The following is a 13,577-nucleotide window of genomic DNA, read 5'->3' on the forward strand; positions in this document are numbered from 1 at the left end:
GTCTCAGTCCAAACCACATGCTAATCAGCTTTCTGTGCGCTCCGTTTGATCTCCGACGGGGCCGCGTTCTGCCGCGTCCCGCTGAATAGATAATCTTTGTGCAAGTCACAGCCATCTACAAACTCCTCGCGTCGTCTCGAGCCGACCACGTCTGGTCCCTGAAACCCCGAGCGAGGAGGCAACATGAAACTGCTCTTTTTCACACCAGCAAGCCGACGAAAAAGTCAGTAAAGCAAACATTAAAAAAAAAAAAAAAAAAAACCTAAACAAATCAAAGGTTCAGTACTAAAGTGTTGTTAAAGGTGTTAATTAGTGACTAAGTAGTGAAAACATGTGACCAGATAGTTAGATAGTAACCCCAGTTCAAACACTCCGATCCTTTTAAAATGGACTACTGTTGCTTCTCCTAACACGTGTTGAGAATTCTGTCATTTCCCTTCCCTGCTGCAGTGGAGCCTCTGAATTTCCCCTCCCCAGGGACGTGTTTTTCACCATTTTACATCCGCGCTCCAGCACACTCCGAGGGAAAGCAGAAGAAACCATTCTGAGGTCAAAGTGCAGAAACAAAGCCGAAATCGCCTGAGAAAAACACACACACACACACACACACACACACACACACACACACACACACACACACACACACACACACACACACACACACACACACACACACACACACACACACACACACACACACACACACACACGCACAATGTTTGCCGGTTGGATTTTAGGACAAAAAGTAGAACTGCTTTTTTTTTCCCTTGCCGTCACCTGACCACACCCAGTCAGCTGACAGCAGCACAAGTGATCATGTGTTTCACTAACTAAAGACTAAACTGGGAAAACAAAGACGTCCAATAACATGAACAGTGTGGAACCTAAACCTTTGAGGGTCAAACATACAGCTGAAGAATCCAACCCATTAGATGTTTGGTTACAGCCTGCTCGGTGACGCGCTCCAGGCCCAAATATGCTTAATTTGAACACATACATTGTTACATGCGTTTCAAACACTGCCATGTGTCACCGCCTTCATATTCCAGTGCTCCCATTATGTTGGGAGTGTGTCCAGTAGAGGGCAGTGCACCTTGTTGGTTTCACATGGGACAAACAAAAACAACAAACATTTAAAATCTGCAAAAATAAGTATTTTGGTTCCGAGTTGTAAATTAGCTCTGGGTTGAGGCCGTAACTTTTTGCCTCACATTTTCAACTTTGCGAATGAAGATATTTAGAAACTGTTGAATCATCTGAAGGTTCTTTATCTTGGTGTCCAGGTGATTTAATGTTGTATCCATGTACAGTCTTTCCTCATAGGGATCCACTATATTCCGTTCAACGCTATACTGCTCAATGCTGCCTCCGCAGGTCATCCGTGATATTACTCCATTTGGCACACATCCATAAACTGTCTGGAAATTAACCAAATGTAACTTTTAATGAACACAGAAGACTGACTAAAGGGCTACGTCTGCATCCATCTGTATATCTGGAGTTGAACATATTTGAGCTTGAAGTCTGAAAAACTACAAAGGAGACAATAACTGCATTCAAAAAGATTAAAGTAACTGCTATTCCTATTTTGTCCACATGAGGTCTCACTGTTTTCCTAATAATAGATTAAATATTTTTTTTAAAAAGGGCTGAGAACTGGAGAAGAAGTCATTTCAAGATGCTGAAACCATGAAGTTAGCTCTGAGCTTTCATGAGCGTCGACTCCATACTTGTGAGGGCGAGTTTGTGAAAACATGCAGTCTGAGAATCAGTCAGTTTCAGCTCACGGTGCAATAATTGTAAACATTTTCAGAATGAACTTGTTCACAGAGGTGTTAGAAGTTGGATTTTTTTCTATAAGTATGAAGTTTTACTCATGTGATCCCTCATAATCTAATAGTCCTATAAACATTCATATGAAAGATAAATAGATGATCGTGTTGGAGACACAAAACTCCAATTCCAATGTTAGACACTGACCTATAAGTTGAGTTAAATGTGCAACTTTATTTCACATACACTCCTAATCTCATAGTTTTAGCTCTAGTGACTATTTCACTAAACTACTGTTTACTGGAGGTGGTTCAGTTCATTACCCATGGCAGTAAAATTGAAGACGTCCCTCTGCAGGTAACATTAGCATTAGCTTGTATCCACAGCTGCTGTGATTAATGAACATTAGCAGCCTTGAATCAACGTCAGCTGTCAGTCAGTTGGTGGTTTGTCGCCACTGTTTCGTCGCTGCTGCTTCTTTTTCTCTTTGGTACAGTGCATTAAGCTGTTTCTTTTAAGTAGCGCTCACGTCCAGATTGTAGAGCATCTTCCTCCCATTGACATCCAGATTACTGTGTCCACTGTTTGATACAATTTCAGTTATGATCCAGTTTTAAATGCTCATATTTGAAACCTGCCACTCACATTCTACGAGCATTATTGTTTTATAAATGTTTAAAATCAACATTTTTGTGGACTTAACAAGTGAACCAGAGCCTCATATTGCTCACAGCTCATTCATTCAATTATATTTTGAACACAAGTTAAAAACACTGAAGATGAAAATTTAGACAAAAACGTGTTCGGAAAAAAAAAGAGAAGGACGTAAGCAAAAGCTTATTGAACTCTACTCTCTCTCCAGTTAATCTATTTCTAACTACTGTAATAATCTACAATAATATTGAAACAGACCCAGATGAATAAGATGATTTAAAGTTATAAAAGAATTGCTATCCAAGGTGTTTGTTTAAAATGTATGGAACTCGTAAAACAGTTCGTTGACTATGGTCGACGTGTAAAGGGACAACAAGGCCTCCAAGTGTAATAATCCAAGGATTCTCTCAAAGCAAGCTTTGACTTGAAGCCAATGTTTTCCTACGATTCAAACGTTGGTCCACACCACAAGTGTAAACATAAAGTTAGAGTCAACAACTTTCATGGTCGTCGTCTATAAGTTGTCATTGTGGCCCTGTAGGGGAATTCCAAGGGAGTGACAATGGGATTCATCATCTGAAGTCTAAGAATCTCCTAAAATCTGTGTAATATGGAGGATCAACCTGAAGCCAGCAAGCAGGTGAATTGTTTAGTCTTTTTAGTCTAATCCAACGTGCTGGAGTGTTCAGAACTGCCCCCGTCCAATAACTGATTACCACCATAACTCATCAGTGACAGGTGAAGGTGTTTCGGAGCGGGAGCCCAGAGCCTAAAGGGCTCCGGATGAGCAGGCCAGTGCATGTCAGTGAACGGGTGTGAGTGAATGTTCACATGTCAACAGGAACCACAAGGAAGAGAAGATACCGCTTGCAGCCAAAATACAGTCGGATTTGCATTGACTTATTATCTTTGTCGTTTTTTATTTGGCGCCTCTGACCCCAGCCCCGGCTGGAGGATGAGGATGAGGAGTCGGGGATGTATTGAAACAGAACAAGTGACACGGACTCACGTTCAAACCAGTGAAAACCTGTGGATCAGTGGGGAAACTTGAGTGTGATTCATCAGTTCTTTAAAGTCCAGGCAACTTGTGCCAGCTCATCGTACACAGTGTTTTCCACCTGTAGTCAGTAGTCTCTCTCGCTCTCTCTCTCTCTCTTTCTCTCTCGCGATCACAAACGCTACGTGAGCATATTTGAACTGGAATATAAAAGTCAAACATCAAAGCTGCTTAGTTTTATCATTCAGGTTGACTTCAGTTCAAAAGCTTTCAAGTCTTTTTCCTCACTCAACGACCGCCGCCTCTCCGTCTGTGGGTCGAAATCGCTGTGGGGGAAAAAAAAAAAAAAAAAAGGAACAGTTTTCTCTGCTGGGGTTCAAGCGAGGATGTTTTTCTTTCAGAGTCTGTGTCCTCGAACCGCTTCGTCACCGTGTAACTGAGCAGTCGTCTCTGCACAGCGGCTCATTACACTCGGGCACCGCCGGCTCGGCCCCTTTGTCTGGAGGCAGGGCGGACCCTCGCACGGTCCTAACGGACCAGAGGCGCGCTTCCTCTCTGCAGGTGAGCAGGTTTGGCCGGTATGGCCGGTTTGGTGAAAGGAGGCGACGTGAACGCCTTTCGGAGTTGCGCCACACGACTCCCAGACTCCGGTTTCCTTTCGCAACATCCCATTTCTGTGGAAAGAAAAAAATCAGTGACTTCTCAGCATCGCGTTCAAATTTATTCACTCCACTGCAATATTTCTTCTTGAAATATAGTCTTATTCTACCCATCCTGCTTCATAGCCAGTTCTCTCCGTAAATCAAGCTATTGCTTTACAATAAGATCATTCTACCAAATTAGAGTCATTAGCCTTTGTTAACTAGTGAAACCAGTTAATAAACCAGTAAAATGATGTTCCCTTCAACCTGCTCCAAAACCATAATAAACGACTGCTCATATCCGATGCTGATGTATATTATGACATTATACGACAGGTAGAAGATGTGCAAAGTAAATACCATATTTGTTGTTGTGACCATTTTTATCAAACTTGATCTGAAATACTCCTCCTTTGCTTTATTCATTTAGACTACCTAATTGTTGTTCTCATGAGTTCGATGAAGCTGTATTATACTGTAGGTTGTCTTCTAATTCAACAAATTAATGTAAATCAGGCACCTATAGGAATTTAGAAATGTTGTCTAAACATACCTTGTGTAGTTTTCCCTTTATGTGCTTTATCAAACTTTATTAAATAACAGTTTTATATACCACTCGCTTATTCTTCTACCGATTTCTTCCCCTGTATGAAATATCTACATTGAAAACCCAATTCTCAAGTATATCAATATTTTATTTGTTTTTGTAAACAAATGAAAACATGAAGCAGGAACCTTCTCTTAAACACAGAAGTTTGAATAGCAATTAAAATCCTTTGAAAAGTACTCAGCAATACTTCTTAATTACAGTAATGTGAGCATCAGTAAACATCAGTATATACATGTGAATGTGTGTTTTGTTTTCCCTCTGTGACCCTCTGGGGTTTTTTTTTGTGTCACTGTTTTGCGATTGTGATTTTTTCTCTCCACCTCTTCCTTCCTTTCTTGTTTCCTCACCTCCGTCCTGAGTGCCGTCCCTCCCTGCGTCTGACAGTTGTGCTTTGAGGGGCTGGTTGCCATGGCGACTGAAATGGGACCCGCAGAGTGGAGCCCAGTCGCTGAGGTTGTCCGAGCTGCCGCCTGAGTCGCTGTCGCTGTCCTCGGCGGCGTCCTTCGGCTCGTCTTCGGCGCTGCAGGAGTCCTCCTCTGAAGACGGGTCGTTGGGTGAAGCCGGGTCATCCTGTGCGTGAGCGGGACGCGACGTGACGGTCAGCTTCCAGACACGCTGCTCGTCTTAACCCTCCCACCCCCAAACCCACCCCCCACACCCACCCTCCCCAACTTCCAACCCACATGCGAACGCGTGAACTCACGCTAACATCTGCAAGGGGCAGCTGGATGTCTTCTTTAAAGCCGAGCTGCCGGGCCTCGCTTCCTGGCAGCAAGTCCGCCGTCTGGATGCCATTCATATTATCGCCGCGGAGCCTGCGAGACAAAGACGTCCGTTTTCAGTCCCTCAGACAGCCGCCGCAACCTTTGGATCAATCCTGTGCTCAGTCATTTGGCAAATAACTTCCATAATCAAATTGGGCCGAGGACGGCTCGCCGACTGAACCTCAGGAGTTTGCCGTTGATCTTATCAGAGGCAATTAGTTACGTAATACCTGTGCCGACGCCACTATGTGTTGGTTCAGAAACATCCTGCACTCACAAACTAACTGGCAGAGTGAAGTAGACGTCAATCCATCAATTAAAAGTGATTTATTTTAATGGCACGTGGAAACCACGGAAGGAAAACTTATAGATATGAGCTTACGCGCCCAACAAATCAAATGGTAAATGGAGGCTCTGTTTTTTCTATTGTTAGCTTTAGTTTTGTCATTAAGACAATTAGAAAGAATTAGCTTGAGCGTCAATGCTTCTGAATCGATACTGCGCCTCACGAGAAGACGTCCTCTGCCTCCCTACCTGCTGTTCATGAGGCTCTGGAGAAGTTTGGAGGATCTGAATTCGTCCACCTCTCCGATTATACTGACGCTCACGTCGCCGTCCCGCCCGAGGAGCCACCTCACGTGTTTACTGGAAGCTGGAAGCACAAGAAAACGTGTGAGCGACAAAGATTTAATACATTGTTTGTTTTGTGCCAATAATAATAAAAAAACAAAAAAACGAAGCACAGGGAAAAGAGAAGATAGATAGATAGATAGATAAATACTGTAATGATCTCCAAGAGAAATTCACAGAAGCACCGGTTCAACATTTTTAACACAAGTAAAAGCAAAAGGAAAAAAAAAAAGGAGCCCAAACTGAGTGAGATAAAATGAAAATATCTATTTTTATGTTTAACATGTTTGCTTTTGTTTTGCCTATTTCACTGCAGTAAGAATTGAAAATACACTGGTAGACATGCAAAAGGTTCCCCGGTGTGTTTCTATTGTCTAGTCAATCCCTCCACTTATTAACCTCTCATCTATTATCTGCTAACTTCATCCAGACTGAGACTAATTTATTAGAGACTTGCAGTTCGGTTGACCAACAATAAACTACAATTCAACGTCAAATCCAAATTTGTGTAATATATTTACAGTAATAATAGATTTTTGTTACAACTCAGAGAGGAAAAAGTGCCGGAAAATTAAAAAAAACCCACATAAAATCATAAAATTAAGTATTTTATCTCGTGTGCCAGGGCTTCAGAGCAGGAGTTTGACTTTGGACCTCCCACAACCTGTCATTCTGGCTTTCAGCCAGAAGGTGGTGCTGTCCTCTCAGTGTAGAGCTGCAGAGGCCTCAGGAATCAGCCTTTGTCCTCAAAACAGTTTCACTCCATCCGACCTCAGTTTGCTTTTTCTTGGGTTTTTTTTTTCCAACTCCCAGAGTCCCTCCTCTGTGTTTTTAATATATTTGAACAAAGTGGTTTAGTTTGAGAGAAATAGACGCTACTTAATATCCAGTGAGGTTCTTCCTACGGCTTTGCCTGAATTGGGTTTCATGGTTGTTTTCTCTCCTCTCCTGCTTCATTAATAGACGAGCCCAGTGGTAAACAGATGACGTATGGAACAGCCACGTCCGATGACACAACGTTTCCCTTGTCTCGTCGGCTCGGCGTGACTCCGCCGTCATGCTTCAAACCCCCGCTTCCCGTCAACGGAACAATACCTGATAAATACCTGCTGTGACATCACTGACTGGCGCTACAGACGCGGAGGAAGGTGCGGCGGCGGGGCTTTGAGCCAGGCGTGGTCCAGAGACGCCGATTTCGCCATCCGAAGATAAAGAGCAGTTAATGAACACACAGACTGAGCTCACTGAGGTTTGTTGAGGAGGCCCCCGCCAACAAAGGCAGCTGTGTCTCGCGCCATATTTTGGAGCATGGTCGGTATTTTAACTGGCGCGTGACACATAGAGAGACGCATTGTGTGGACGTCTCAGTCTGATGTCAGCGCAGAACCCACTCTGACGTGAAGACGTCCCACGCTCCTCTTGCGAGTCACACTCGGTAATTACTGCCACGGCAAGGCAGGCGAGACACACACGGCCAGCAAAAACTGCAGAACATCACAGAAATGCAGACCTGCAGGTTTAAGGTTCGACTGTGACATTTAAAGGTCTGCGTGCTCTCTCCTGAAGGCTCGCCTTTCCTCCCCCGGCGATAAAGGCATGTTGTGTAACGCTAAAATTCACGAGACGACACACATTCGGCGGATTCTCGGGTGACAAGGCAGAGATTGGGTGGACAAAGACGGCAACTTAATATGTGGTTTAAAGCGAGGCGACGCCACGGACGCCAGGACTCACTCCATCTTATTCAGCTTCCCGGACACACAACAAGTAGGCCAGAGGAGATAGAGGCTGTGGCTAAACCACTCGGAGGTGTCAAGGTCTTGGCGAGTTAGAAAAGCACCTTAAATGGAGGAAGGCCAAGTGAAATGAGTAAGACACGGCGGTACAGCCGAGGGTTATGAGGGCCACCGGCCAAACAAAGACAACCCTCACCCTTCTCATTTCTCCAGCTCCGCTTTAAACGCATTAATCTGACTTGGTAACTCGAGAGGGCCTTTTTTTTCCTCTCTCGCACGGCTCGTTTGAGTGTGCATCATCGTGTAAGTGCGTAATTAATCACGGCTGCGATAACTGCAAACGCACCGCTAGTCAGTCATTTTGCCGTAACCCCTAATAACAGCTGATTGATTTAGGGAGGTCATTTTTCAAAACGCCGACGAGTGTCACGCCATTTGCGATAGCAGGTGTTCAACTCCAAAGAAATGAGCTCCTGTGAGAACCGGTGGCATTAACTTCATGGCCGAGTCACTGCTGCCGCGAAAATGAACAAGACCACTGAGATGAGATTTTCTCTGGGGGGGGGGGGGGAGCTCTTCAAAATAAAACTATATACACTATCTATATTTCTCTCAGCCATGAAGAGTTCCCAGAAGATCGATAGATTGTACAATTTGTTTATATTTTGGTTAACAGGTTAACAGGTCTGCTCTTCTTTTTACTGTCACATGATGAGTCCGCCTCAGATTGGAATCGACAATGAAAGCAGTGTCCTAAATGTTGATTACTATGAGTGGAAAATCGATCATCGATGTTGTCAGTCGTAACACGCGGTATTTCGTTGTGTCTGTACTGCAGATTATGGCTCCTGAAGCGACCGTGAGCCAGTTCATTCCTGTGCAGCGGTGACTTCCTGTCCTGTCTCCCCTCTGTAAGAGCACCCGGGGTAAAGTGATGGCTGCCGAGGCCGGTAATGTCAGCCTGGGCACCACTTGGAGGAAAGGCATTATTTGATTTAATCCAGTAATCTCTAAGAGTGAGGATGGCCCGGCCGCGGCTGCAGACTAAATCAGGGGGTCAGGGGGATGTGTTTTCTTCGCAACATATATTTTCTTTGAGAAGAATCCATAATAAAATAGAAGTTGAGGGTTATTTATGTCCACAGGTTTAGAACTGAGTTTACATGTTCTCCCAGTTTGTGTTTGGGAATTACATTTCAGATTAACATTTCACTCGCACGAGAACAGTTTTGCAGTTTAATTCCTATGGATCACAACAGCTGCGAATGATAATGCGTGAAAAAATGAGGAGGTCCCCGCATTCAACCAGAAAGTGTGGAAGTCATTAATAGAACAAAATGGAATCATCCGTCCCCATGGCCAAGAGCCCTGATTTAATCTGTCAACCCTTATCTGTCCTCTGTTACTGAAAAATTGCTTGTTTACATTTGGTTTGCCTTTCTTTGTTATTTTCCTCTCATCGCTCCCATATAAAACAGACATCTGAATCTACTTTTCTTCAGTCTGATACGTTGTGTAGGGCCGGGGTGTCAAACTCATTTTAGTTTCGGGGCCATATTCAGTCCAATTTCATCTTGACTGAGTCACACCAGTGAAATAGTGCAATTATAGCGTTTCTTTGTTGTGGTGCAGTGCACACTACATGAAACTGTCTCAGTTTGTCCGCGAAAACCAAACAATTACTGCCATAAATGACGAGAACCTCAACCTAAAGCCAATACTGTAATGAAACCTGGTGCTGAAAACAGTGAAATGCCCAAACAACTTCTTCTATAACTGTTGCATTATGCATCTTTTTTTTTTTTTTTTTTTAAACTCACCCTGACAGAATGGCTTTGACGCTCATGCTAGTTTCCTTGCAATGATCTCAGGGTGTCAGTGTTGAAGCCGCTACTCTTAAAAAAGAAAAGCAATGTTTTGCTATTTATATATATATATTTTTTTCTTTTTGGCCAGCTTTTGGCCGACGGGCCTTCTGTCTGACACCCGTGGTGTCGGACACAACCTCATGAGTAGTTATGTCAGACAACTAAGTTGCGTGTTGGCTGACGTTAAACAGTCACAGCAATAGTCACCAGTGAACTATTTAGAACAATTACAATCTCTGCGATGCGTTCCTGATTCCCGACAGCTGCTCTTTGTTTATCGAAATGTTTTCGAGCCGGAAGGCATCGTTTCACTTTTATCACCTTCTTATGTCACCGTAATGTTCTAGAAGCAGGACAAAAAAAGGTGACGGCGTCATTTACCACGAACGTTTGATCACCTCATTATTGGAGCTTCTTCCTCCACTGGTAGTCTGAGTTATGTAGTACACGCCGTTGTGTCATTTGTTTGTGTTCCAGTTCAACCAGCCCTCCTTACCTTTCTTGGACCCGATGTCCTGGTAGTCGCATCCCTCCCTCTCCTCCCTCTCCTCTCGCTCTCTCCACCGCCGCACCTGCTCCTCTCTCATCTTCAGGAAGAGGATCCTCTTCTGCTCCTCGCTGAGGGCCTCCAGCACCTCCGGCTCCACCCACATGTCCTCCAGGATCTTCGCCAGCATCCTGCCTCTGCTTCTCCCGGGCCCAACCACACCGAAAACACAATCGCCGGCCCTTCTCCCCTCTCAGAAACCGCGGGTCGTGTTTCAGCAGTTGATCGCTCCTTTTTTTTTTTTTTCCTCCCCTGCGACACTGGGGGTCAGGTTCCCTTTTCTCCGAAGGATGCGGGATCAGGTGCAGTCTTAGTGGCTGGAGGTCACCGGAGTTTCCTTTTGTGAAGTGTGCTTCCTCTGCTCTGCAGGAGTGTGTCCGGATCGGCTGGGCAGTGGACGCTGCTTTTAGAGAGAGAGAGAGAGAGACAGAGAGAGAGAGAGAGAGATTATATCTACTGTATTGTTTTGTTCTCCTCCATTCAATTCTGTTCTGACTGGCAGAATACAAAAGGCCCCAAGCAAATAACCTACAATGCCAAGCACAGAGAGTGTGTGTGTTTGGCTGCTGCTGAGTGAGAGTGCGACTGAGCTCCCAAACAGTAAAAAGCAAACTAGAGCAGGTTCAGTGTGTCCAGACACACACAAACACACACACACACACAGGGTGCGGTGCTATTGCCTCCACGGTATCTGTGAGGAACAGACACAAACACAGAGAGCGAGAACAGACCAGTTGAATTTTCACACACACTTTAACTGTTTAATCAACACACGAGACACTAGTGACCAGCAAGGAAGTCCTAACGAGGAAAATCCCAGAAAAAAACAACCAAAAAAACCCCCAGCCTAAACATTAATCGGAGTGTCAACTAACTTTCAAACTCCGCCTCGCACTCACTTTTGAAAGAATGCGACATGGCGCGTTGCTGCGCAAGAGCCAATAGGATTTGTGTTTGTGATAACAGCTCACCAACCGGCACGCCGTCGGAGCAGACGCTGATAAAGAGTGAAATATCACTCTCTGAGTAAACGTTTCTGGTGTGACAACATGAAGACCCTGTTAAACCATTATAAATACTATGAAACTCAGATTTTAACTGGCTAGGAAAACAGTTCTGGCTGGTTGAGAGGCTACAGCCTCAGTGAAAATGATAAAAGTTAAAAGATCAATATGCAAATTGAGTGAATGATTTGCTGTGAGTTTGTATGAGGAGCATACTGATGTGTTCGGCCTGCTGCACATGGGGGTCAGCACGTCCTCGGATTGGAGAAACATGCAAGCAGCACGACAATTAAACTCACTAATCTGCTGCTTTGATTGATTTACTTGTTTGTGTGGTTTTGCTGACGTGCCTGTGGAAGTTACGCAACAATCAACACTGAGGGATTGACGGGCATCTTAACGCTTTGCTCACATAAAATCACTCCTGTGTTGACAAAATCATACGACTCTGGAAAGAAAAGAGTCAGTTTGATTAATAAGAAGTTCCACATTGAAAAGCGTCATATGCACTCAATACATGAAGACTCACTGTTACTACTTGATCCCACTATTGATGATCCTGACCTTCAGACTGGATTTGGTATTTTATCACTGATTATATCTTCTATTTATCCTGAGATGTGATTCCTAGTAAAGCACATTGTGACCTATATCAAATAAGACTGTAATCAAAACAACAAAAAGTAGATCATGGTGATTTGTTCTTGGTTTTACACAGAAATGGGAAACTTTATGAAGATCTATGAGTATTCAAGTGCAGCGGTTACATTGTTTGGTTTGCACACATTAGGAGTGAAAAACAGAAACAAGACTTAGAAGTGATTTTTATCAAAGCATTACTGATTTTCAAATTTGAAGGCATTTCATTCAGTCTGCCAGTATAAATGATCTACATTAAATATATGAAAATGACACTGAAGTAAACAAATTTAAACCTGATTGATGTCACAAAATGCAGATCTAAAGGTTTGAATTGCAATAGCGAGTCGATTACTCTGTGCTTTACATACTCCAAAGTACCCAAACACTGCTATCTAACTACAGTAATATCCATTTTAATAATGTCTTTCTTCCACAGCAGGTCTCTATGAGTACCTTGCTTTTCTCTGTAATACACCCGAAATTTATATCCTTGTTAATATGAGCGTCTTTGGTTTAAAGGGTGAAAAGCAAGTGTTTTCATTTGTTGCTTCATTGTACAGGAGCCACGTGAGCCACCGTGATTCACATCCAGACAAACAGATTCTACTCAATTTGCGCCAAAACGCTTGATCTCTCCACACAAATGAGTCTCGCACCTGCCTGACAGCTCCTGTAATGAGCCGTGTACGTTTGGTTTTGGGCTCGGCGAGACAAAGGGAACAATAAAGATGTAGACACAGCCAATAAACTTATTGCCGACTGAACTGAGAGATGCAGGGGCATCATCAGACGGGCCAAATTAACATATAAACACATTGACATCCACACACGGGGGCTCGTGTAGAAAAGTAAAGCATCCGGCTCTGGCCCTGCGCCAAACATGCAAATAAGTCTGGGATTTCTACTGCCTCACACATGCAGAGAAAAAGACAGAAAGGCAGAGGAGTGAGCGGGGAGGAGAAAAAAAAAAAGGTATGTGTGCGGCATACTGAGAGAGAAGTTTGAAAAGTCTCTCAGTCTGAGGGAACACTGGCCGTTTCAGAGCCACAGAGGAGAGCGTGAGAGATAAATCGACTCAGACAGGCCGTAGAATGGCAAACGCAGGGAAGACACACACAAAGAGAGAAGGAGAAACAGGAAAGAAAGAGAGCAGAGTGGAGGGAAAGTGCACTTACTCAGTGTTTGCCAGCCGGTAGCATCTCCCAGCCTGACTTCAGTGAGTGTGGTACGATGAATATGTGTGTGTGTGAGAATGTGTGTGTGGGATGGGATCAGTCGTCAGAGGTATGCAGACTCCACTCTGCTCAGCAGCATTTGTACTGAATAGCAGTGGGACGGACTGACATCACAGCATTCATGTGCTTCTCCCCTCCTCCTCCTCCTCCTCCTCCTCTTGTCTCCTGTGTACACTCACAACCCCATAAAACACCAGCAGTCAAAAAAAAAAGTGAATAAAAACTAAAATAACTTCCCAGCCTGATGTGTCTAATCGTGTGACATTTCGCCCGCAATCAAGGACACGATTCAAGGATTTAATTTCCCCTGACGGTCCCTAACTTTTCTCCCCATCATGAGAAGTCGGAGCGACTTTCAGTGATTTCTTCTTCTTTTTTTCTTTTCTTTTTTTTCTTTCCCCCTCCTTAATTTACCAGTGAATTTCATCTGACTGACTTAAGTGTGACCCTCTTTTCCTTCCTCCAGGAAGTCCCTG

At 44.0% G+C, this 13,577-nt stretch overlaps 1 protein-coding gene across 2 annotated transcripts; it reads right to left on the minus strand.

Annotated features, from left to right (window-relative positions):
- Nucleotides 1-3,333: 3,333 nt before the first annotated feature.
- Nucleotides 3,334-13,180, minus strand: LOC308134571 (uncharacterized protein). Of its 2 annotated transcripts, none has more exons than XM_080502344.1 (6): nucleotides 13,042-13,180; nucleotides 10,170-10,623; nucleotides 5,974-6,091; nucleotides 5,379-5,490; nucleotides 5,023-5,245; nucleotides 3,334-4,098 (listed from the first exon to the last, which is right to left on the minus strand). In XM_080502344.1, exons 2-6 carry the CDS (start codon nucleotides 10,348-10,350, stop codon nucleotides 3,953-3,955), a joined length of 780 nt encoding a protein of 259 aa, XP_080358470.1. In that variant the 5' UTR covers nucleotides 10,351-10,623; nucleotides 13,042-13,180; the 3' UTR covers nucleotides 3,334-3,952. The 2 variants fall into 2 exon arrangements, with proteins under 2 accessions (XP_080358470.1, XP_080358471.1); XM_080502345.1 differs by having other exon boundaries at nucleotides 10,170-10,620; nucleotides 13,042-13,144.
- Between the last annotated feature and the right edge of the window lie 397 nt (nucleotides 13,181-13,577).

This window comes from Blennius ocellaris (assembly GCF_963422515.1).
Source record: "Blennius ocellaris genome assembly, chromosome: 9".
Classification (NCBI taxonomy): Eukaryota; Metazoa; Chordata; class Actinopteri; order Blenniiformes; family Blenniidae; genus Blennius; species Blennius ocellaris.